Source organism: Panthera tigris, chromosome D4 (genome assembly GCF_018350195.1).
Source record: "Panthera tigris isolate Pti1 chromosome D4, P.tigris_Pti1_mat1.1, whole genome shotgun sequence".
Taxonomy (NCBI): Eukaryota; Metazoa; Chordata; class Mammalia; order Carnivora; family Felidae; genus Panthera; species Panthera tigris.
Genome location: NC_056672.1, coordinates 79,730,899 through 79,755,104, shown reverse-complemented (window position 1 = coordinate 79,755,104; position 24,206 = coordinate 79,730,899). Strand labels below are relative to the sequence as shown.

At 38.0% G+C, this 24,206-nt stretch overlaps 2 protein-coding genes across 2 annotated transcripts; one reads left to right on the top strand and one right to left on the bottom strand.

Moving 5' to 3' along the window:
* Nucleotides 1–33: 33 nt before the first annotated feature.
* RAB14 (RAB14, member RAS oncogene family) lies at nucleotides 34–23,658 on the top strand. The gene is made up of 8 exons (XM_042963774.1): nucleotides 34–309; nucleotides 9,290–9,348; nucleotides 10,466–10,519; nucleotides 12,019–12,196; nucleotides 16,827–16,893; nucleotides 21,718–21,805; nucleotides 22,229–22,259; nucleotides 23,247–23,658. The coding sequence occupies exons 2-8, from the start codon at nucleotides 9,297–9,299 to the stop codon at nucleotides 23,422–23,424; spliced, it is 648 nt and encodes a 215-aa protein (XP_042819708.1). The 5' UTR covers nucleotides 34–309; nucleotides 9,290–9,296; the 3' UTR covers nucleotides 23,425–23,658.
* Nucleotides 250–9,945, bottom strand: LOC122232957 (collagen alpha-1(I) chain-like). The gene is made up of 2 exons (XM_042963496.1): nucleotides 9,792–9,945; nucleotides 250–2,034 (listed from the first exon to the last, which is right to left on the bottom strand). Exon 2 carries the CDS (start codon nucleotides 805–807, stop codon nucleotides 250–252), a length of 558 nt encoding a protein of 185 aa, XP_042819430.1. The 5' UTR covers nucleotides 808–2,034; nucleotides 9,792–9,945.
* Nucleotides 23,659–24,206: the final 548 nt, after the last annotated feature.

The following is a 24,206-nucleotide window of genomic DNA, read 5'->3' as shown; positions in this document are numbered from 1 at the left end:
TTCTCCTCCCCCCCCCACCTCCCCGCCTTCTTTTGTGGTCCGGCCCATTGCGAGGGTGACAGGAAACCCTGTGCAGGGAGCGCCGCCATCTTGGACCTGCCCGAGGAAGATCCTGAGGGAGCCGCAGGAGCAGTCGCCGCTGCCACCGCTACTGCTGCCAGTGCGTCTGCACCTCCTCGGCCAGCCCGCTAGCTGCCGGGGCCTCGGCCGATCGCCCCTGCCCCTCTCCAGCTGCGCCCGCACTCCTCTTCATCGTCCTGACGCCCCCCTCCCGCCCGGAAAGCTGCCCAGCCACCAGCAACCCCCCAGGTAACGCGGGGCCTTCCGCAGTGTCCGTCCGGCCGAGGCCTCCTCGCCCGGCTCGCCGGGGGCCGGGGTGCGGACGACCGCGAGCAGGGCGGCGGGCGGGTGGCGCCGCAGGGCCGGCCCTGCCAGGCCGCGGCGAGCCCGGGGTCGGCGCCGGGCACCTCGGCGCCCGGCCCGACGGGACTCCCGTGCGGGGGCGGGGGGTGTCCCCGCGCTGCGCCCGCCCGAGCCTCTGGTCCTCCCCGCCCAGCCGAGAGCTGCGGGGCGTGCGGGGAAGGGTGTGTTCGGCCGCGCCTTCCCCGCCTCCTCGACCGGACCGGGCACACACGCACCTCCCGCAGGCCCCTCTCCGCGCTGCCGCTCTGGCGGACCACCCCCGCCGCATTTATCCACGCGGGCAGCGCCGCCTCGCAGCCCACGAGCCCAGACGTGGCATTCCCCGTCCCGGAGGCCGCGTCTGCCCGGAGTACAAAAGGCAGCACCTCGCAGCCTCGCCGGCATCTTGGACTAGCTCCGGTGTCCTTGTCGATGTGGGTAGACCGTGCACTTGGGCTGGGGAAGGGGTCTTATGCTTGCGAGGTTCTGGTTGGGGTGAGGCCCTGTAAGGCCCCGGACACCCTCCGAGGCCTCGAGCTTAGGTAGCATGGAGGAGCGGGGGAGAAGACCAAAAAAGTTTTGGCATTTTGAGAACGGAAGGCAAAAAGGCGAAGCCAGCGTTTGTTTTGATGGTTGGCACCTTACTGTGTGCCGGGTGCAGCCCAGGTGTCTTCCCACAGGGTTTTCTTCGAGTAGCCCGTGGTGATGAGCAAAGTTATCTTCATTTACAAGGGAGGAAACTGAGGCTTGAAGTTACGATGTGACTGGTTGGTTCAGGATGCTTCCTACCGACTGGCCTCTGCCTGCGCTGTGCCTGGTGTTTCTCCGCTACCCTCAAGTTAGGCTAGGGTTACAGGCATGGCCACGTAAAACGTACCCGCAGCTTAATTCCTCTTTCCCTACGTTTGCACTGGATGACAACTGACGACTTCTTTGTAACTGGAAGTCTGTAGTGTCACTCCTCCACTGCCAGTCCTCATTCTCCCAACTCCAGAGGGGAGATGGCAAGGTTTTCATTGTATATTTGAAGACGAAACTGGGGTTCCCGGAGGCCAAGTGCTTTTCTGGTGGTCCCACACAAGTGTCAGAGCTCACCTGAACTCTTGCAGAGTTTCCTGCTCATTTTGTTACTGTCACAACCGCCTTTTATTTGTATGTGGTTATTGGAGACAGACTTGACCTTGCAGTAATCCAGCTCCCACTCCTTCCCCCAACACTTGCCTGTACTTTTTTCCCCAGTTCTGCTTAGGCCCTTTTATTCGTGCATGCCTCGAGGCATGTGGTGGTTAAGAGTTTTGGAGGGTTTCTACACTAATAACTGCCGCTTTCTAGTTGAGTGACCTTAAGGAATTGACTTAGCCTCTCAGAGTCAGTGCCCTTATCTATACAGGGGATAGTTGTACCTACATTTTAGAGCTGTTTCGAGGATTAAATGGGATTAAAAACCCTTAGCACCTTGCTTGGCATATAGTAGGTGCTCCATTGTAACAGTGCCAGGCATGTAGTGGTTGTTTAATATTTGTTGATTCAATCAAATCAGAGAGTTGTCCAGTTAGACCTGGGCCTGAATCTTCATTTTCCCTTTGGTAGTGTGGGACTGTGGATATATCAACTCTTTGTTGGTTTCCTTACCTGTAAAAAGAATTTTCAGGATTAGAGATTGCGTATAAAGTAGCTGGCGTGTATTAGGCATTCAATAAATGGCAGTTATTGTAAAGAGGTAAGATCCCTTTAGATTCTAATAACCTAAAAAAATTCCTTGAAATTAAAGCTACCTTTTAAAAAGTTTTTGCTTTTTAAATTTCGTGTTAAACTTTATTGTTGTGGCATACTTGAACTGTGCGACAGAATTTGGAGTGTTCTTAAAATTAATCTTTATCAGTATTAAATATTTTTGCATAATCTTAGTAAGATTTTGTACTATTAGGGGAAACTTTTGGTTAAGGCAAATATATTAAAACTAGGGCAACTGAGAGATTTTTTATTTTTTTTTAAAGCATGAAACATTTTTGTGTGGTTAAAAATGTCAGGCATGGTTGGAGACAGCAGTGTACAGATAGAAGTATCAGAGACTGTACTTTTAAAAAACTTTATGTTCTAGATAGCTTTAAACATGTACAAAAGAGAGTGATATACTGAGCCTTCTCCTACCCATCAGCCAGTGTTAACAGTGATCAGTCTTGTTGATCTATATACACCTATACCCTCTCCACCAAATTATTTTGAAGCAAGTTTCAGACATCCATATTTCATCAGTAATTTTTTTGCTATTACTAAACCTTTTAACTGTAGTAGTAAGTACAGGGTTTTAGTGTTTTGCCCTTTTAAGTACTTTCATTCTGTGAACAGAGGTGCAGTATTGGAGTACTTCTTATTCATAGCATACCATCATAATTAACTGGAAAATTTTCTTGACACAGAAATTTTTCTTGACACAGTAAGGGATCTAGTTCCTAATTTATATTAATTTATATACAAGTATGACATTAAATATCTTGTCCAAAGTGAGTTTTTTTAAGTGGATGTTACAAACGGGGGGTTATTTTCAGAGATTGCATTACTGTTGAGGAAAGGAAATTGACCACTCTTGCTGGTTAGGTTAGATTATTAGATTAACTGCCCAAGTTTTGGGTCCACTTGTCTGACAGATCAAGTAGCATTCCATGTTAGAGGGCTTGTAAACAAATCAGACTGCTTCTGTTCTTAAGTTTCATGAAGGCAAGGAACAATGATTTTTGTGATCATTACTATATTGTCCAAGCCTAGTCCCAAGGCTTTGTGCTTAGTAGATGATCAACAAATATTTCTGTGTTGGAATCACAAAAGCAGTCTATCTTGGCTCTGGTATTTAAACAAAATGTCTTGCATGTAAAACACACACACACACACACACACACACACACACACACACACACACACAAAACAAGCTTAACTAATTTTAACAATACGGATCAGAATATAAATCACCTGGAATATTTTGCGGGTTGTTTTTGGCCTGTGTTGTCTTGAATAAGTTATGTAAAAATTATACGGTAACATGTTCTAAGGAGTAGAATAAAATAGCTATATAGCAGTTGTGAAAGGATTAGTCAGACATAGTGCATAAGTTAACACGGTAAAAAAAGCCAAGCTATTTAAAAAAAAAAAAACAAAATGGGAAAATTACTGTCGATTATTGGAGGGAGTGGTTTTTGTCTGGTTTTTGAGGGTGATCATATGATTGACTTCATATGATGTTCCCCATATTGTATATGTGGAAATAATGTTGAAAGTGTTTTGAAAGGGAAGTTTTTTGGTTCTGTTTAGTCTTTAATTTATTTTGTATTAGAATTATATATTAAAATGTCTTAAATATTTCATAGTTTTTCATTGTCTCTACTTTGAATACTTTAGAATGTTACTAGTGAATATAGTACATGCTCGTACTATTAGTGCAGGCATATATAAAGTTAATAATTTCTATCCTTTTTCTGCTCTAAATCCAAGTATTCATTTTTCACAATTTGGTGCGTATCCTTCCATATTACCTGTATACAGGATTGAGAGAGAGAGAGAGAGAGAGAGAGAGAGAGAGAGAGAGAGAGAGTGTGTGTGTGTGTGTGTGTGTGTGTGTGTGTATGCTATTGCATAAAATTCTGCCAACTTTTTTTCACTTAAAATCATGGATATGTTTTCAGGTTAATAATATGTATATATATAAATGGTTTTTAAACTAAATGCATATTGTTTCATAATACAGATGTACTCTATTTAATCATTTCCCTGTTGATAGGAGTATAGATTGTCTCCAGGTTTTGTTTTTGGGGTTTTTGGTTTTTGGTGTTGTTTTTTTTTTTTTTCTGTAAAAATGCTGCATTAAATGCCCTTGGACCTATAACCTTATGGATTGAAGATTTTGTATCTGTAGGCTACTTCTTGGTCAAAGGGGGATTTGGATTATCTTTGAGATTTTAAAATATATTGATTACTTCCCCCAAAATGTGGTAATTCGTACTTCCACAAGCTGAGTGTATGAAAAGTACCTAACCTTCCCATCTACCAGCATATTTCAAATCCAGTCATTTATATGTCTGTATAATCTTATTTGGAGAGATGTTTGATTAACTGTATGGAGACCATGCAGTTTTATTTTGGGGGCAACAATGATTAGTGTTTAGTGTGCACTTAGTAACCATTTAGATCTCTGTGTATTGGCCTGGAAATAGATCAATGATTTTGTTAGGTGAAAAACACTCTGCATAGTTTTATGCAGTAGCATACCCCATTTTTAAATATATTCCTTACTTTAATGGTGATATGTTTTTCTTGTTCAAGAGATGATGTTAATCTAGGGAAATCTTTTGTTAAAGCAATATTAAGCATAGTTAATATTTAAAAGGGGCCAAACAACAATCATCAGTGCTTAATGTGCACTTATTAATCCTTTCTCTTGACAGCCAGGAAGCTCAGAGCTAAATTTTACATGAGCTGATAGTAAAACTATGACCCTAAATATTTATTGTAATTATCCTCCATTTTTCTTTTGAGTTTTTGATATTATTTTATCAGTCTACATAGCTACCTTAGAGAAAATCATGTTCTTTGGAATCAGGCCTGAATTCAGATTCCAGCTCTGCCATTTTACTAACTTTGTAGCAGTAGCCAAATCAGTGAATTTCTCCAAACCTCAATTTTTTCAGTTTTTACATAAACCTAATAATGATAATGACTCTGCAGAGTTGTGAGAATTAAGTAAGCATTATATTAAGACAAAGTAGGGAAACATAGTCCTGATCATCCCATGGTTTACTCCCAGCGAATGTTAACTTCAGAAACTTTTTTGTAAGTAGATATAATTTGAATTAGTGTTATCATTTATCCATATCTACAAATCCTGGTTACAATGCATCCTCTGAATATAATTTTTTTAGTACTACTTAGAGTATTAAATTAGAACCAAGTGAGTGAACTGAAAAAGATATGTGTTCCTAAGTATCACAGAAGGGTTTCATGGTGCATCTCATAACTATGGAGGAGGTGGGATGGTGTAGTGGTTAGAGGGGGTTCTCTGCAGTCAAAACAGTCTCAGGTTCAGTATAGATTTGACCACTTAGCTTTGTGACCTGGGCATGTTACTTACCTATTGAGTCTTGATCTATAAAATGAGGATTATAGATGTTTTATAAGAGTGTAGTAGTAAAGATTAATTGAGATTGCATGTAAAGCGTTTAAAACATTGCCTGGCACATATTAAGTGCCTAATGAATGGTAATGTAACAGTTACATTTGTTATTAGTTTAGAAGTTATTCACCTGTATTTAATGATGCTTGTTGTCTCAGTATAGTACTTTTTTTTTTTTTTAATGTTTGTTTATTTTAGAGAGTGCAAGCAGGGGAGGAGCAGAGAGAGAGGGGGACAGAGGATCCAAAGCAGGCTCTGTTCTGAAAGCAGACAGCCTGATGCTGGGCTTGAACTCACAAACTATGAGATCATGACCTGAGCTGAAGTTGGGACACCTAACTGACTAAACCACTCAGGTGCCCCTGAACGTAGTACTACTCTTAAGGAAATCAAAGGCACTGAACGAGAGCTTATCTTCATATGAACTTTATTCACATGCTTTTGTAACACATGGAAAGAAGTGCATTTAATCACATCAGTAGCTGTGTACAAGTTACAGAGTATTTTAAGGTTTTTTTAATTAGTGGAGATTGTAGTGTTGAATGAACTCATGTTCTCAGTGTTTGAACTGGACCACCAGTTTTTGACTTTTGAGTAAAGCAAAAGCATCCTTAAGTAATAAGAAGAAAACTTGTTTCCCCTTCCAAAGCTACTTTAAAAAGTACATTCTTCACCTTAACAGTGGTATGTCTCATTCCATGTGCAAGAAATGATGTTGAAAAATACTTTTTAAAAATCATATTAAGCATGGCTAATATTTAAAAGACCACTTGAATATAATTCTATAAATACATAATTTTGAGTGAATGTTATGCATAACATTATGTTTAAACCTAGGTAGTATCTTAGCTTATAATAAGAAAGGGAGGATCTGTTATGTTAGTGACTACAGTTGTAGATATTTTCTGCCTTCATTGTCTACTGAAATTACTAAGTTTGAGTAGCTTTCCTTTCTTAACTCTGCTTTTTGGGTCATTTTTAAGAAACTCGAACCAGAAAATTGTGTGGTGGGGTAAAGACAGGGCACTGGTATTCACTGTGAAATAGTGGTCATTCTCTTTTATTTGGGAATAGTGTGTGCTAATTAATGCTTGATATTTTGTAAAAATGTTTTGAAAATTGGTCATTGTATAGATAATTAATGAATGCTTGTGTGATGACTAGCACGCACACAAATTAATACAACTAGAACTGGTTTATAATTTCCTGATTAGACTTTAGAACATTTCAAGAAGATATTAGGATTGTTAGAGGCCTTGGTTTCAACATAATATAATGGAAGGCAGCAAAGTATATATAGCTACAAGTTTCAGTAAGAAGAGGGAAAGGAAATAGGAAAATCAGAAAGGTAAGAACATGAAAGACAGTAATTTCAAGGTGACTAAATGATTACTTTTCCCCAAGTTTGAATGGGAAAAGAGGAGCTTAAAAAGGAAGTTAAAAGTTAATTACAGGGTTCTGGGAAGAATACAGGTGAAGAAGTTAATAACCTTTAAATATCATTTTTATTGTGAAAGAATATTTTCTTCCTTGTGTTTGGGATCTGGTGAATAATCCACACCAATTTTAGCCTCAGGACCAACCAAGTTCATTCTTAAAAGTTTTGAGTCCCCATTATCTGGAAAAAGGGAAACAAATTATTATGTTCAGAATCAGTTAATCTAACTAGAAAAACTCCCTTCCTGTACGAACTGGTTAAAGGAGTTTTCAGTAATGTTGAAGACTGATTATAAAAATGTTACAACACGTCAAGCTGGAATGGGTAGCAGGGCATCCACTTTTGTTAAATGTAATCCTTACAGCACATTGAGAAGACTCTACTGTGTCCTGATTGTCTAATACCTTACTGTAATGAACTTTTTTCTCTTCCCTGATAGCAGTTATATACTTATTTTAAATACATATTTTTTTCTACATGTTAAATTTTATTATATAGTAATTTTGTTAGTTTTAGTAATTGAACTTCTACAAACGTCATATGTCTGGCTTATATAATGTGACAATTGACCATGACAGTAAAATCAGATTAAAAAATACTGGAAATTAAAATTTTAGAAATGGGGTCAAATATTTATAAGTGTGTGTATGTATAATTTTTTATCTTTTCCTTAAGCTGAAAACTGGTTTGAGAATAAATGCTACAGGAAATCATTACCAGTATTAGAATTTACTTCTTGTTTCTAGCACCTAGCACAGTGTCTGACACATTCAAGGCATTCATTTGAATAAATTGGAGAGGTTTTTCTTAAAGTTATTAAAGTAGAAAGAAATTAGAATTATTTAGGTTAAGTCTATCTGAAGGTAAAGACTAGGCTGTGATTTTTAGAAATGTTTTCTAATACAGGGGCGCCTGGGTGGCTCAGTCAGTTAAGCGTCCGCCTTGTCAGGTCATGATCTCACGGTTCGTGGGTTCAAGCCCCGCATCGGGCTGTGTGCTGACAGCTCAGAGCCTGGAGCCTGCTTCAGATTCTGTGTCTCCCTCTCTCTCTGCCCCTCCCCCACTTGCATTCTGTCTCTCTTTGTCTCACAAAAATAAATGTTAAAAATATATATATATTTTCTAATACATAAACTTGCCAATTTTTATAAACGTAAGTGGTATTTTATGCCATTATTTCAGCTTCTAGAGTAGTATGTAGTAGGCATTTGATACATAATCTTCAAATTCTGTATTAGGTTGAGCCATATAAAACTGCAAAATAAATGACTTTTTAAAAAATACAAGAACAACAGTTTCATGTGGTTTTATCTAATCCTGGCAGTAATTTGGTTTGGAAATCATATGATTGGTCTTTCTTTGGAAGCTATGCTAACCATGATTTAAAGTAGAGTTTTAAAAAGGGTTATTTTATGTTTATAAGTTAGTGGTTACTTTCTATAACATTCTGTTGTGAAATCAAAGAGTCCTGAACAAGTGGACATCCGTAATTCATTTGATCAGTTGACGAGTGGGGACTTCAAAGAGGAGGGAGGACTGTTCCTAAAAAATAAGGATTTTGTGGGGCGCCTGGGTGGCTCAGTCGGTTAAGCGTCCGACTTCGGCTCAGGTCACGATCTCGTGGTCCGTGAGTTCGAGCCCCGCGTCAGGCTCTGGCCTGATGGCTCAGAGCCTGGAGCCTGCTTCCGATTCTGTGTCTCCCTCTCTCTCTGCCCCTCCCCCATTCATGCTCTGTCTCTCTCTGTTTCAAAAATAAATAAAACGTTAAAAAAAAATTAAAAAAAAAAATAAGGATTTTGTAAAGTTTATTTATTTTGAGAGAGAGAGAGAGAGAGGAAGCATTAGCAGGGGAGGGGCAGAAAGAGAGGGAGAATCCCAAGCAGGCTTCCTGAAGCGGGGCTCTCAGGACTGTGAGATGGCGACCTGAGCCGAAATCAAGAGTTAGATGCTTAATGGACTGAGCCAACCAGGCGCCCCTACAGTGATATTTAACTTAAGTTTATAAAGATTTCCTTGTTTGACATTTTGTTATTGGATGTTTCCTACAGTGAAATACTGGAATTGTTCTGATATAATGGTTTCTTAATATTTCTATGGATAGTATGTGAGAATGTTAATATTCATCCAAGAGAATTTATGCATTTGGTCAATTTGAGAAATGTATGCATGCATACATTTTGTTTATAATCATATGCTGTATTTTATATATCTTTAAAGGCTAGCAGCGGTCAACTGGGTAACTTGTGTATACTTGCCTTCTGCAGTAACACACTTTTCTTTGTTTTTAGTGCCACCATGGCAACTGCACCATACAACTACTCTTACATCTTTAAATATATTATTATCGGTAAGTTTACTTAACTTATACTCTTGTTCTGCAAAGAAAGTCAATGTATAAAATATTTATATACTAAAACTTGAGATACCACTCCAGAAGAAGTGTATGATTTTTTTCACTGCAAAATTCAAGCTCCTTTAATAACATTTATTTTTGCAGTAATACACTTTTTGCATTGTGGCCATGGATACTTAGTGGTGGGTACCTTTTGAACTGATGTTGATTGTTCTTGAGGACTGCCTGAAAGCTGTTAATCCTGGAAATGGGACAGATTTGCTAGGAGTACTGATAACATTCCAAAAATATCATGAAAGCCCTTGGAGCCCCCTGGATTCCAAAAAGTGATGGAGAACACTGATTCAGAGTAATTGTGTAATATATATAATATGATATTGGTAGTTTTTCCATTAAGTTTCAAGATATTGCTCAAATTAAAACACAATGCTATTTACCCAAGTATAGTTGTAAGAGCTCAGTTGAAAGTACATATACTTTATATATTAGACGATTGTACTGATTGTCACATGTTGATCATATGTGATTGTATTGTAACACTTTTCTTCACCAAAGGTTAAATTGCTGTAGTACAGTCGGAGATGGCATCTGTTCTGTTGTGGTTTTCCTGTAGTGTACGTGCTTTTCTTTTGTGGAATTCTATAAGAAATACAAGGAATATGAGAAAATATGAGATCTAGTCCATCAGACTTCTAGAATTTTTTATTTCTGCTAGTTATATGCTGCCCTGTTTACTCCCAGAAGTCTTTTGCTTTTAATGCATGGATTAAGGGAAAAAAAACAATACAAAACTTTGAAACAGCTCAAAGTAGAAAATGCTTTTACAATAGTTTCTCTGTTAGAAAGCACTTCCTATCTGATGGTTATTAACTAACATAATTTATAACTTCAGTTCTATCATACTGAAGGTTAGGAATCGTCAGTCTGTACATCACATTGAAAAGTGACCTGTATGATCTTTCAAACTCATTATATATTAGGGAAATATAACTTCAAATGTCCCAGAAATTTGTGATGTGATATGGTAGGGGATATACCAATCATTGTATATAATTATAAGAGTATAAAACTGAGTATGTAATTGCCACTTGAAATTTTTTTTTTGAAACAGGGGACATGGGAGTAGGAAAATCTTGCTTACTTCATCAATTTACAGAAAAAAAATGTAAGTTCAATATATAAGGTAAAACATTAATACATGCTTTATTGTCACTTTCCTACTTTTCAAAAAGTGCCATTTTCACTATATGCATTTAAATACAACATTTCTTTAGAGAGTGAATTTAAATAGTTGTATATATAGTGAAATACACCTGCATGTACAGAGTGTTGATTTTTATATACCCTATATAATTTGAGTTTCTTGTTTAGTTTGTTTTGATGGTAGGAAATTTTTTAAAATGTATATTACAGTGTCAGATTTAAATAATCTTTTCTCTGACTTCACCATTTTAGAAATTATTAGAAATTTGCTGCATGTATCATTTGTCAACTAAATAATAGATTGGAGATATTTAAATAAAATTCTTTCTGTATCCAGGACTGGTTTATTAATATTTGAAGTACAATTCTGTCTTGGGTGGTAGAGGAAGAGACCATCTTATTTTATGTAACTGATAGGCTGAATGTAGTTGAAATTGTTTCCATATAGTTGAAATTATTTTTATGGCTTGTTTTGTTTTGTTTTGTTTTTGCTTAATGTAACATTTTGTGAAAGCTCCAGCAGTCTGTGTGTACTTGTACCGCAGAGTAGTGGGTTTAGGTTTTCAGTGGCCTAATTATAAGGAAAGGACTAATAAGCTTGTCCTACTGGATTAGACATATATAACCTGCCAATATATGATTGTAAGTATATGTTAAATGTGTTTTTCTTTGAGATATTGATAGTATTTTCCAGGATGAAAATTTGACCAACAACTCCTAGAGTCTTAAAACCATTGATTGGTTTGTTATATGTAATGATTATCAGAAGTCTAAATAGCATAATGTTGATATTATGAAGAACTTATTAAAATCTTTATTTTTAATTTGCAGATTCTTTTAGTCCAGGGGTTAGCAAACAGTAGCCTGTGGGCCAAATCCAGTCACTGCCTGTTTTTGTAAATAAGGTTTTATTTCCACAACCACGCTCATCCTACTTACCGTCTCTGGCTGCTTTTTGTGCTTCCGCAGCAGAGTTGAGTAGCTGTGACAGACCTTTTGGCCTACAAAACTTAAATATTTATTATTTGGTCCTTTTTTTTTTTTTTTAAGTTTACTTATTAGAAAGAGAGAGAGAGATGGTGCAAGTGGAGGAGGGGCAGAGAGAGAATCCCAAGCAGGCGCCACACTGGCAGCACAGAGCCCAATACTGGGCTCAAACCCACGAAGCCCTGAGATGATGACCTGAGCCGAAACCAGGAGTTGAACCCTTAACCGACTCAGCCACCCAGGTCCCCCTGTTTGGTTCTTGGTAGAAGTTTGCTCACCTCTGTTTTAGTCCAGTCAGATTTCTTTGACCTCTGGGTTTTTGTTAATTTTTTTTCAGCGCTAGCTTGAGTCCATTCATAGCCTACAAGCCTTAATAAGTCATTTGATTGTCCAGTGGATTTTTTTCTGCTGGTCTTAATCTGAAGCTTTCTGGAAGTTGGAATATTATATTCTATTTCTTTTCCTCTCTGACAGTTATGGCTGATTGTCCTCACACAATTGGTGTTGAATTTGGTACAAGAATAATTGAAGTTAGTGGCCAAAAAATCAAACTGCAGATTTGGGATACAGCAGGACAGGAGAGGTTTAGGGCTGTTACGCGGAGCTACTACAGAGGAGCTGCGGGAGCGCTTATGGTGTATGATATCACTAGGTAAGAGATTCATAGTCTTTCAAACTTCGTACTTGAAAAAACACGTCTACTTGAGGCAGCGTGGTCTCCTGTTTTCTCGATGCAGGCATTCCTTAGTTTGTGATTGTGTGCCTATACGTGAGCTTATTTGGGCTTTATGGTTTCTTCTCTAAATTGCTGTAGAAGACTTGACGTGTGTAACATGTTGGTTTCCTTTTCTGAAAGTGGATATGACCGAAGAAAAACTTTAGGAGATGCTGGTGGAGCTAATAGAAGAAGACTGTTCTGAAAAGCAGCATCTGTTCAGTTATTTGAGGTGAAATAATATTTTATACCAAACTTTGTTCTTTTTCACTTCAGTACAAAGCAAGCGAGTCTTGAGTGACTCTGTTCAAAGACACTTTTTCAAAGTCAGGTCAAGGAAGGAATTAAGTAGTTTTGCTAATCCAACATGGTAGGTTATAAAAAGTGCTTATGCTTGCATCTGAAGGTGTTTGAGGTATTTAATTGTTCATTCACTTAAATTCTTTTTTGCTCTAAAATGGATTGAAATGGTTTGCAATACCACATGCAGCAAGATTAAGTTTATTTTAGCTTGGCTTTCTGGAAACTGAAAGCACTTGATACAACATCACAAAGCTGGACCTTATTTGGGTTGAGAAAAACATGGAAAATTGGGCTACTTCATTAAACTGTGCTAAGCTGGCAAATGAACTGGATCACCTTTCATATTAACGCAGAGTGCCAGTTGATTATTATTATTATTTTTTTTTTTTTTAATTTTTTTTTTCAACGTTTTTTATTTATTTTTGGGACAGAGAGAGACAGAGCATGAACGGGGGAGGGGCAGAGAGAGAGGGAAACACAGAATCGGAAACAGGCTCCAGGCTCCGAGCCATCAGCCCAGAGCCCGACGTGGGGCTCGAACTCACGGACCGCGAGATCGTGACCTGGCTGAAGTCGGACGCTTAACCGACTGCGCCACCCAGGCGCCCCTATTATTTTTTTTTAAAGTTTATTTTTGTGTTTATTTAAAGAGTGTGTGAACAGGGGAGGGAGAGAGAGAATCCCAAGCAGGCTCTGCACTGTCAGCTCTGAGCCCAGTGCCGGGCTCAGTCTCATGAACTGTGAGACCCTGACCTGAGCCAAAACCAAGAGTCGGACGCTTAACCAACTGAGCCCCCCCGGGCGCCCCGCAGAGTGCCAGTTTAAAGCATTGTGACTCTTGTCTTATTTTTTTGAGAGGAGGTAGGGATGGGTGAGTGGGGCCAAATGATAATTAGACTTTCAAGCATATTTCCTTCTGAGAAATGCTTTACATGTTTGCTCTTGAAGAGTCACAATACAGCGCACATTAACATGTTAGCACCCTGAGAAGTTCTGCAGAAAAATTCTTTAAGTTAATTTAGTTTGGTGTTTCCTAAGCTTATTTTATTGAGGAACACACTGGGAAATGTGGACTTAGAATGAAGATAGCGGCTGATTATAATTACAGTGCTTGAAGTTCATTGAGTTCTAGAGTTGGGTGATCTCAGGGCAAAAGGAGTGAAATAGCCTTAATGCTTTTCTCTATAGCCAGGAACTGGTAACATGATAAGTAGATAGTTTTGTGGGAAGAATATTAAAGAACCTGGCCATCTCTACAAGACATCCTTATGAGGGGTGCATTCCCGAAGACTTTGCATCATTAAAAACTCTATTCATTATTAATCAATTTAAATGTCCTGATATGTGCTTAGAGTTCTCAATCTGTAATGTAGTTGGTTTTATTTTGTGTGTGCTTGTGTTTTTCCCCCTTCAGCTTTACTGATAATATAGTTGACACATAACATTGTGTAAGTTTAAGATCTACAAAGTGGTGATTTGATACATGTTTGCTTTTAAGCATACCTTTTAAGCATAGCAACTACTTTTGGTAGAATATGTGTCTGTTCAAGTCATCAAAAGTACTTTGGCTGGAAACTGCCCAAATGCCCATCAAATAAGGAAGAGATAGACAAATGGGTATATTCATGCAATGGAGCATAATGCAACCATTAAAAGAAAAGAAACTCCGATATATGCCATAAGGTAGATGAGTCTAGAAAACATTTTGCTAAGTGAAAGCAGTCAGACATAAAAGGCCACAGGTATGATTCCATTTATATGAAAGATCCAGAATAAGCCAATTCATAGAGACAGAAAGTAGATTGCCAGGGGACAGAGAGTGAATGCTGATGGGTACGGAGTTTCTTTTGGGAGTGATAAATACTGGTGATTGTTGCACAACTTTGGAATATATACTAAAAACTGATACATTGTGTACTTTAAAAGGATGAGCTTTGTGGTATGTTCATATCCCAATAAAAGTATTATTGAAAAAAAGTACTTCAGGCTTTACACCGGTGTTTTTCATATGCTACATTTCATAGTAGCATTAATCCTTGACATTTTGCAAACTTGAAAGTTCCTGCTTTAGTAATATTTTTTATTCTTGGCATTAACTATAATTGTTACATGATACTTTTCTAAATTGATAACATAGCTTATCATGGCAATTTTTTTGGCTATATCAGTTGTTTGATATGTCATTTAACATCCATGCCAAAGTTAGGGATATAGTTGCACTTGTTTTTTTTTTTTTAGCACTATTACCACTAATTAATGAATATTCTGATGCTGCTGTATTTATAGATTTGAAATTATGGTGAATTTAAGTTAATAAAATCATTACCAAAACTAAAGTTTACGTGATCTGTATACTTAAAAAGGATGTGTAGATTTCTCTGTTTACCAAAGTAATGGCGGTTTGTAATTCACTGTTGCTGCCAGCTTTGACATTTTAAAATTTACTAAAATCAGTATAAATATTTTTGTATTTGTGCTATTTGAGTTTTTGTGCACAAAGTAGGATAAATTTATGTGTAAATGCAAAGTATGTCAGTGCTGCAAATACTGAAGAGTAAAGCGATATGGCTTGTGCTTTTTAAAAATATTTGACCATTAGAAAATTATAAAACATCAGGAAAATGTTACTTTTGTTTATTTGATTTTTTTTTTTTTTTTTTTTTTTTTTTTACAGTTAGGCGGTGATTTGTGTGTAACATGATTTAGCACAGTAAAAAGAGAATCTTAGGACTCCTTTTCAGTTCCCACTGGGAAGGGATTAAGTGTTTGGAATATTCCAACTTTATATAGGTACTGACAGCTGGAGATGATGGAATATATTCACAAGGCTAAATTTGAAACACTTTGAGGACAGTGTGTGTGCAAAGGGTTCAAGGCCTGGCTCTGAAATCATTTGGATCTTTGTGGGGCTTCTGTTTACTTACCTGTTAAATGAGTAGGATGGATTAAAGTTCTGTGAATGTATTTAAATCAGAAACCCCTTTTTAAAAAAATCTTTTCTAATATATATTTTTGAGAGAGAGAGACAGAGTGTGAGTGAGGGAGGGACAGAGAGAGAGGGAGACAGAATCTGAAGCAGCCTCCAGGCTCTGAGCTGTTGGCACAGAGCCTGACGCGGGGCTCGAACCCACAAACCGTGAGAACATGACCTGAGCTGAAGTTGGACACTTAGCTGACTGAGCCACCCAGGTGCCCCCAATCCGAAACATTTTTAACCTTCAAAATTTTATTTGATCCCTTTGGTAGAGTCTGAGAAATATTAATACTATCCTGTATTTAGTATTGTATATTATTTAAATTTGCTTGCTCTCTTCGGGCCTGTTTGGCTAGGGCAAATGAGCCTATGAGTTTCTAAACTAATGCTTGGAGAAAGTGGAGAAATAAGGCAGTCTGGATCCCAAAATGATTTAGCTGCTGGGTAAATAAGAGTACAGAGTTAGAATAAACTTGCTCTGATATCTAGGGACTTCAATTTCCTGTCAGAGGTATTAAGTGCCTTTTTAAGGCCACGTTTGTTTTAAAATTTTCTTAATGTTTTATTGATTTTTGAGAGAGAGAGACAGAGCACAAGCAGGGGAGGGGCAGAGAGAGAGGGAGACACAGAATCCGAAGCAGGCTCCAGGCTCTGAGCTGTCAGCACAGAGCCCGACGTGGGGCTTGAACTCACAAACCTCAAGATCGTGACCTGAGCCAAAGTCAGATGCTTAACCGACTGAGCCACCCAGGCACCCCTAAAGCCAGTTTTTATGCTGTCGTATTCAACTTTCTCTTTAAGGAAAGGTGAATTTTGTATCTGTCTATAGTGTGACTGTCTTGGTTTCTAATTTGAAAAAGACAGATGCAAACATGTTTGCCCCTGAACATACACCATTTGTGAGACATTTTGGTGCTATGTCTCCATTTTGTGGTCGAAAATCTGGATGATTTAAAAATAATCTTAGTTTTTACTTCAGATTGTAAATTCTGGGTTCAGAATTGTTTTCATTAATTTTCTGTGTTGTTCCTTGCTTGCCTATTGGTGTGCTTTATGAATGTACTTTTAAATGCAAGCAGTTTACTCCTGAAATGTAATTAGAAAGTTGTTGGATTATTGTTTATTTATTTAAAAATAATAGGTTTAGGCTAGATTTTTGGAAAATATGTGTTTACATTCCACAGATTTTGATAAAAGTGAATATTTTAAATATTTATTGAAGTTTGTTTTTAAAAAATTGAAATGGCAATTGTATGTGGTAGTCATACACGTAAACTTTAATTTTTGCAGAAGAAGTACATATAACCACTTAAGCAGCTGGTTGACAGATGCAAGGAATCTCACCAATCCAAATACTGTAAGTTGAATAACCTTTGTTCTACAGAAAATTTGAGAACTACACTAACCCCGAAAGGAAAGTTATTTGTTAATAGGATTTTTGTATTTGAGTACTAAGAATGAGAGAATATTTTATTTTCAAATTAATTAAAGAGAAGTTAACCTTTTTTTTCAGTAGTAATTACTCTAGGTTTTGTATTTATACTTGGTTTTTGTTCATGTTTGTGGTTAAAAAAAAAAAATGTTACGAATGGAGTGGTGACCTCCTGTGAGGTGGAGACTATGAAATCTGAAACAATCACTTTGAAAGGGATCTGCATTTGTTTCATAAAACCTTATCATTAGAAGAAACTGGGAAAAATATAAAGGGTCTCTATTTTTTCTTTTTTTTTCCCCCAAGATTTTATTGAAATTCAAATTAGTTGACTTATAGTGTAGTATTGGTTTCAGGTGTAGAATTCAATGGATCGTCACTTACATACAACACCCAGTGCTCTTAACAAGTGCCTTAGTGCCCATCACCCATCTAGCCCGTCTCCATCCACCTCCCTCCATCAACCCTCAGTTTGTTCTCTATAGTTAAGAGCCTCTTAAGTATCTGCCTCTGTCTCTGGTTTTACCTTAATTTTCTTTCCCTTCCACTATGTTCATCTGTTATATTTCATCTTCTTTGTTTCTGGATCTCTATTATTTCTTAACAACTGCTTGTGAATCTACAATTATCTCAGTAAAATTTCAATTAAAGATAAAAGAGTTCTACATGCTTTAAAAAATCAGCTTTTTAATTAAAAAAATTTTTTTACCAAAAAAATCTCAACTATACTTCAATATTAAAAGGTAAATTCAAAAAGTAAGCATTATTGTGCTATATTTTCAAACTGCAAATTAAAAAAACTTTTTTTGAGAGAGAACATGAGCCGGGGAGGGGCCGAGGGAAAAGGAGAGAGAATCTTAACCACTGGGTGTGGAGTCTGACTCGGTCTCAATCTCGTGACCCTGGGATCATGACCTGAGCTGAAATCAAGAGTCAGATGCTTATCTGACTGAGTCACCCAGGCACTGTAAAAAAATTTTTTTCTTTTTAAAATGAAAATAAAAATTAGCTTCTTAGAGTGAGAAGATACTGAGATTTTAAAGGCCAACTACCAGGCTAGACTCTGTAGTAGCCAGAGATAAAGATGCATCTTGGCCCACGGAATGTTACGGTCTAGTAAGGAGATAGCTGTGCGTATGTGTTTCGCTGCGCTGAAAAGCAGAGTGAAATAGGAGTTGGAGCAACTGGTGTGTGTGTTCCTGAAGTGCTCCACATAAGCAGTGCTGTCTGGAGAATCCAGCTTTACAGAGAAAGTGATGTTTGAACTGGGACTGTAGAGGTGAATAAGGCTTCCAGGAGCAGGTGAGGAAAGGCTGTGAGCTGTGACTGAGCTTCTTCAGAAGAAGGCCTGTGTCTGTCTTGGCTTTGTTATCAGTGATAAGATTGGCTTTTTTTTTTTTTTTTTTTTTTTTTAATCAAGGAACAGCAAGCAATTGGTGGAACTGAAAGTTAATGTCATTTGCCTTTTATGTCAAGGACTGTGCCTGGAATTTTCGTATCAATTATCATTTTAAACCCACTGTAGGTATACATACAAAGCTATAGATAAATGTTCATAACAGCTTTATTTACAATAATGGGAAACAACCTAGATGGCCATCAGTAGGTGAGTGGTTAACCCATCTGGTATATTCATGCTACAGAATACTCCTCAGTGAAACAAAGGAATGAACTATTGATGCACATAGCAATTTAGATGGCTCTCAAGGACATTATGCTGAGTGAAAAAAGTCAATTTAAAAAATGACATTTTGAATGACTCCATTTATAAAACACTCTCAAAAAGACAGAATTGTTGCCAGGAGTTAACAGATGGGGGTGAAGACTATGAGTGGTGTGGGATGACTATAAAAAGGGCAGCACAGAGAACTTCCTTCGTAGTGATGGAACAGTTCTGTATCCTGATAGTGGTGACACAGATCTGTACCTGCAATAAAATTGCATAGAACTGTGCGCACACGAGAGTGTACAGCTGGTGAAATTGAGTGCACCAGTGTCACTTCCCTGGTTTTGAAAGTCTGTAAGATGCTACTGTTGAGGAAGCTTGGTGAAGGGTCTTTAGAATCTCTACTTTTGTAAGCTTCTGTAATTCTATAGTTACTTCAAGAAAAATGTTAAAAAGAAAAAAAAACCTCATTGTAGAGGGTTCTTAGAGGAGTATAATGACAAGTTAGGCATGTCTTTCCTGTCTTATTTATGCCTCTTTAAATTTTACCACATCTTCAGAAGAAAGTGTTAATGGAGGAAAAACTTTCCTCTGCCTTTCAAGATTCTTCTGGTTGGTCTAAGAAATAAATTGACAGAGTTGTTAAAAGTTTCTGGAGGTTGAGTCGGTACCCTCTCCCTGGTACTGAGAGGGAAATACCCTTACAAATGGAGATTTTTCTTCTAAGTGTAAATATCTCTTAAGGTAAAGGGTAACTTTGGGTTTTCAGAGCTTTACCTCTGTCTGGTGTTTCTTAAAAATAAATTAGCTTAAGATAATTAATATTCCAAAGAGGCCTATCTTGAGGTGGCAAAATTTGCTCCCCTACAAAAGAAAATCTCTTAAGGTCCAGCTCAAATGTTACATTTTCTATAAAGTTGCCTTCAATTTCTATATGGGGGTTACATACCTTCCCATTTTGTCTGGTATATTTTGTATCTCTGTCTTGTTAGCATGCTACTTTCATGTCTCCTTTCAGGATGATAGGTAAAGCACGGCTTGGAACTTCTTAAGGAATTGGGAGAGGAGGCAGCGTTTCCATTCAGCTACCATTTAAAATAATTCTTTAAATTATCTTTTATTTTTAAAAACAGCTTTACTGAGATATAATTAGCATAATGTACCCATGTAAGGTGTGCAGTTCAATTTTTTTTTTTAAATATTAGAGCGCACACACACATGCATATGTAGGTGCATGAGCTGGGGAGGGGCAGAGAGAGGACCCCAAGCAGGCCCTGCACTGTTAGTACAGAGCCCGACACAGGGCTCCATCTCCCAGACTGTGAGTGAGGTCATGACCTGAGCCAAAATCGAGAGTTGGATGCTTAACTGACTGAGCCACCCAGGCACCCTGGTGTGGTTTTTCTTTTGTTTTTAAGTTTGTTTATTTATTTTGAGAGAGAGAGAGAGAGAGAGAGAGAGAGCGTGCGCGCGCGAGCGCGCGCGCATGTGCAGGGGAGGGGCAGAGAGAGGGGGAGAGAATCCCAAGCAGGCTCCATGGCTGTTAGTGCAGAGCCCGATGTGGGGCTTGAACTCATGAGCCATGAGATCATGGCCTGAGCTGAAATCAAGAGTCAGAGGTTTAATCGACTGAGCCACCCAGGTGCCGCACCCTGGTTTGTTTGTTGTTTTTTTTTTAACTGAAATCTAGTTGACATACAAAACATTTCTTGTTTTGAGTACTTGTCTTATAATGGCTCTGTATTAGGCCACCATGACTTTATCAGCCTTGATTTTTTTTTTAAAGCTGATTTCCTTTTTTAAGTGTTCTTACCTTATTCTTTAAAAGACTGACTCCATGTGAAAATCTTTCCCTCTTTAGTGGGCCCTTGTCCACACTGATTGAAAAATGCTCACATTTGTTACACTGCTGAAGTGTTCTTGCTCAAGGTTTACATTCAGATCATGGTGGTTCTTCAGTTCGTTAGACATCGTGTTTTAGAAACAGGAGAGCCAGGTCTGCAGTGTCACATGAGAAAAAGTTAATGGTGGAAATCACTTTTGGTTGAAACCATCCATTCCTGTCTGTATCTGGATTACCACATCTGTTTGGAAGGGAAAGGAAGGGGGGATCACTCGTTAGTATGAAATAAGGTTATATATGGACAGAGACAGTTTATCCATAAATGCCTCCCGCCCTCCCAAAGCACCATGACGATCAAAGCTCTGTTTCCAAGGCTGCAGACTTTTTTCTTAGAACTTTTCAGAGCTGCCTTTAACTCTGGCCTAACTTCACCTGTATAAATGATTCCAAACCGAGTATAGATAAGTGTGTGTATTTTGCCTTGGATTTGAACTTGTCTGCATATGTGTCCCCCCCACTCCCTCTTCCCACCACCACTGTTCCCCACAGAACGCAGACATTTGTTATCAGTTGCTACAAATGTAGTCCTGCCTAGGGCTAGCTAGTGTAAGGACAGTTTTTGAAGGTCACAGTTTGGGTTTTCTGCCTTGGTTCTAATATCTTCCTCCCCCTGACTCACCGAGTAAACGTTGACAAATTCCTTTGCCTTATTTGAGCATTGATTTCCTTACTTATAGCCTGAAGGAGTTGAACTAGTAGTTTAACTTTTTGAGGGTCCTAGAAACTTTAGAAAATCTGATGAAAACCATGAGCATTCTCTCCCAGGGAATGTACTTGTTGACAACATTCTGTGCTTAATTTCAGCGCATTCGCAGATCCCCGGGAACTTGTCCGTGACCCCTTTAGTAAGCTTACTCAGATAAGTCATAACCTTTGGCCTAGACCAGTTGTGCCTCATGGACTGTTTTGTTTTTGAATGGCTTGCACACCTGAAAAATCTACTCTTTGCCCTTTATAGACAGTTTGTCAGCCCATGGCCTAGATAATTGCTGAGATCCCTGTTAATAGTACTGACTTGGTGATTTTTCATACGTGTCTGCTAGATGAGATTGCTAGTACTTGGGTGTCCTTTTTAGGTCCCTGTGTTTTTTCTGTCGAGGTTTTTGGATTTCAGAAATTTAATGGTTGATTTAAATGGTTGCTTTTATTTTAAGATGTCTTTCTTTTGGTCACAAATTAGGTAATAATTCTCATAGGAAATAAAGCAGATTTGGAGGCCCAGAGAGATGTAACATATGAAGAAGCCAAACAGTTTGCTGAAGAAAATGGTGGGTTTCTTTTAAGATTTTTAATGGTGGTTTTTGGTTCACACATAGAATTTCTAAGGAAGGGTGGGATTTTTGATACTGCAGATTATGTGACTTTTTTTTTTTTTTTTTTTTTTTTTTTTTTTTTTTTTTTTTTTTTTTTAATGGCAACTGCTTACATTTCCAGAGTGAGGAAATAAAATGTTTCTATTTGACATTCTTGTTATTCATGTTGGGGGTAGTGCAAGTATTTAATAACAAATATAAAGATTCCCCGCCATCTCAAGCTAACATGTATTGTTGCATAAAATACTATGATAGGAGTACTGATAGCTGATGGGAAACTTTTATTCATGGGAAGGTTTTATTCAAGTGTTATTGAAGATAATGCCCTTTTGAGTTCATTTGAAATGTCTTAATCATAAGTCTGAATTTTATTTTTAGGCTTATTGTTCCTTGAAGCAAGTGCAAAAACGTACGTATGGCTAAAATTAATCATTTTCAGTTATGTTTAATTACATTCAAACTTCTCAAAGTAGAACCACACATATGGAAAATGGATTCTAATATATTTGCATGTAATAACGCTTATGGTGGGAAGAATAGTAAGCACGCATCCCTTTGCTTCCTGTTTCACATTTAAAAGTAATATTTTTTGTTAACTTTGCCTAAAAGATTGTACCTTGATTATTCCCATTGGTAATCCAGGTTAATAAATGAAGTTGTGTTAGCATTTCAAAAGCGTTTGACTTTCACAACTGAGGTTGAGTTTGGCATCTTAGACTCAAGCTTGGTTAATCTGTTCATTTAATACTGCTGATTAAAAAGCATGACCTAAGGAAACAATGTCTAAGAATAATTAGAAGCATAATTAATTTTCTGATTGTTACTCCGTGTCCATTATTGAACCCCAGGCCTCCCATCTTCATTTATTAAGTCAAACATCTCTTGCTGGTGAGAAGCCAGCCCCTTTGTTCAGTGACATCTGTATTGTTAGTATGAAGAGAACTGAAGTGTGAACACAGCCGAGCATGAATATATCACCATCACATGATAAAAACAGTATAGTTGGTGCTTGGCTAATCAGACCATACAAATCCTGGAATCCTCTTCTGCATGTTTTGAGATGTTTGTTTGTGTTTGGAATGCCTTCTCACAGTTACCAAACTGGCTCTTCATTTTCATTATATATTAGTATATAACATTTTAATGATTGGAACGTACCCTGTTATCCAGTTGGGGCTTGTAGAAACAGCTCTTGGTACCGCGTTCACATGCTTTTCCACAGAAATTATTTCCCCACGTTGCTCTCCTGAGCTCAGTCTTTGGTAATCTCTTGTTAGATGACAGTGGCTAAGTTGAAGACATCATGGCAGTTGACTAAAGGTTAGCAAAAGTGCATCATGTCTAATCTTTCGTGGAGAGCTGTGATTCTTGAATAAAGTTGTCGATTGCCTCTTAGGGGAGAGAATGTAGAAGATGCTTTCCTTGAAGCTGCCAAGAAAATCTATCAGAACATTCAGGATGGAAGCCTGGATCTGAATGCTGCTGAGTCCGGTGTACAACACAAGCCTTCAGCCCCGCAGGGAGGCCGGCTAACCAGTGAACCCCAACCCCAGAGAGAAGGCTGCGGCTGCTAGTGACCTCTTTGCCGTAGCTCCCGTTTGACCTTTCACCTGTCTGTTGGAAGCAGTACTTTTTACTGCCTCATTGTCTTCTGTACATCTTACTGGGTTTAATTAAAAAAAAAAAAAAAAAAGGAAAAAACAACTCTGTTGTAAAAACAGTTTAACACAATACTAAACTGCTAAACAACTAGGTGTAATCAGGTTATCAAAGGCAAGTAGAGTAATAAATCTCTCCTGCATGGTAAATCTAGACTTTTTTTTTCCCTTGATCGTCCTCGTGATAGGTATGTCACCAGTACATGATTTAAACTGAGCACTGATGCTGGACTTAAATGATTTTTATCCTTCCCTCTTTTTGGCAAGGCTTTGTCTTACTGTATGGTTTAATTTGATGATATCTTAAGCCTTTCTCCCCATCTTTAACTGTTCAAGTATGTCTGTTGTAACCAGTAAGTTTATTGCTGTGGAATGACTTCTGATGATAGAGAATGGGCTCTATAACTGCTTTTGTTTTGTTTTCGTTGGATAAATTTTCTGTCGTGTGGGTGGCATTTTTCTCGTGGAGGTTTGCTTCTGTCTTAGCCTTGCACAGGGAAATATCCACTTATCTTTTCTCGTGCTTAATTAATAGCTTTATCTTTTTTTTTTTTTTACACCATTTTATCCTTTTCTCTTTAGCAGAAAGTAAATATGTATAAAATTTGAAGGAACCGAACTAACAATACATTCTGTGTATATTATTTTAATGAAGAAAATAAATTGATTACTGGCATTGGAACAGTATAAAATACCAG

Bases quoted from the DNA above. Each gene is read 5' to 3' on its own strand.
- LOC122232957 (XM_042963496.1), bottom strand. From the start codon at position 807: ATGCCGGCGAGGCTGCGAGGTGCTGCCTTTTGTACTCCGGGCAGACGC.
- RAB14 (XM_042963774.1), top strand. From the start codon at position 9,297: ATGGCAACTGCACCATACAACTACTCTTACATCTTTAAATATATTATT. The intron at 9,349-10,465 runs GTAAGTTTACTT...TTTTTGAAACAG, and splicing joins CTTTAAATATATTATTATCG to GGGACATGGGAGTAGGAAAA. The intron at 21,806-22,228 runs GTGGGTTTCTTT...TTTTATTTTTAG, and splicing joins ACAGTTTGCTGAAGAAAATG to GCTTATTGTTCCTTGAAGCA.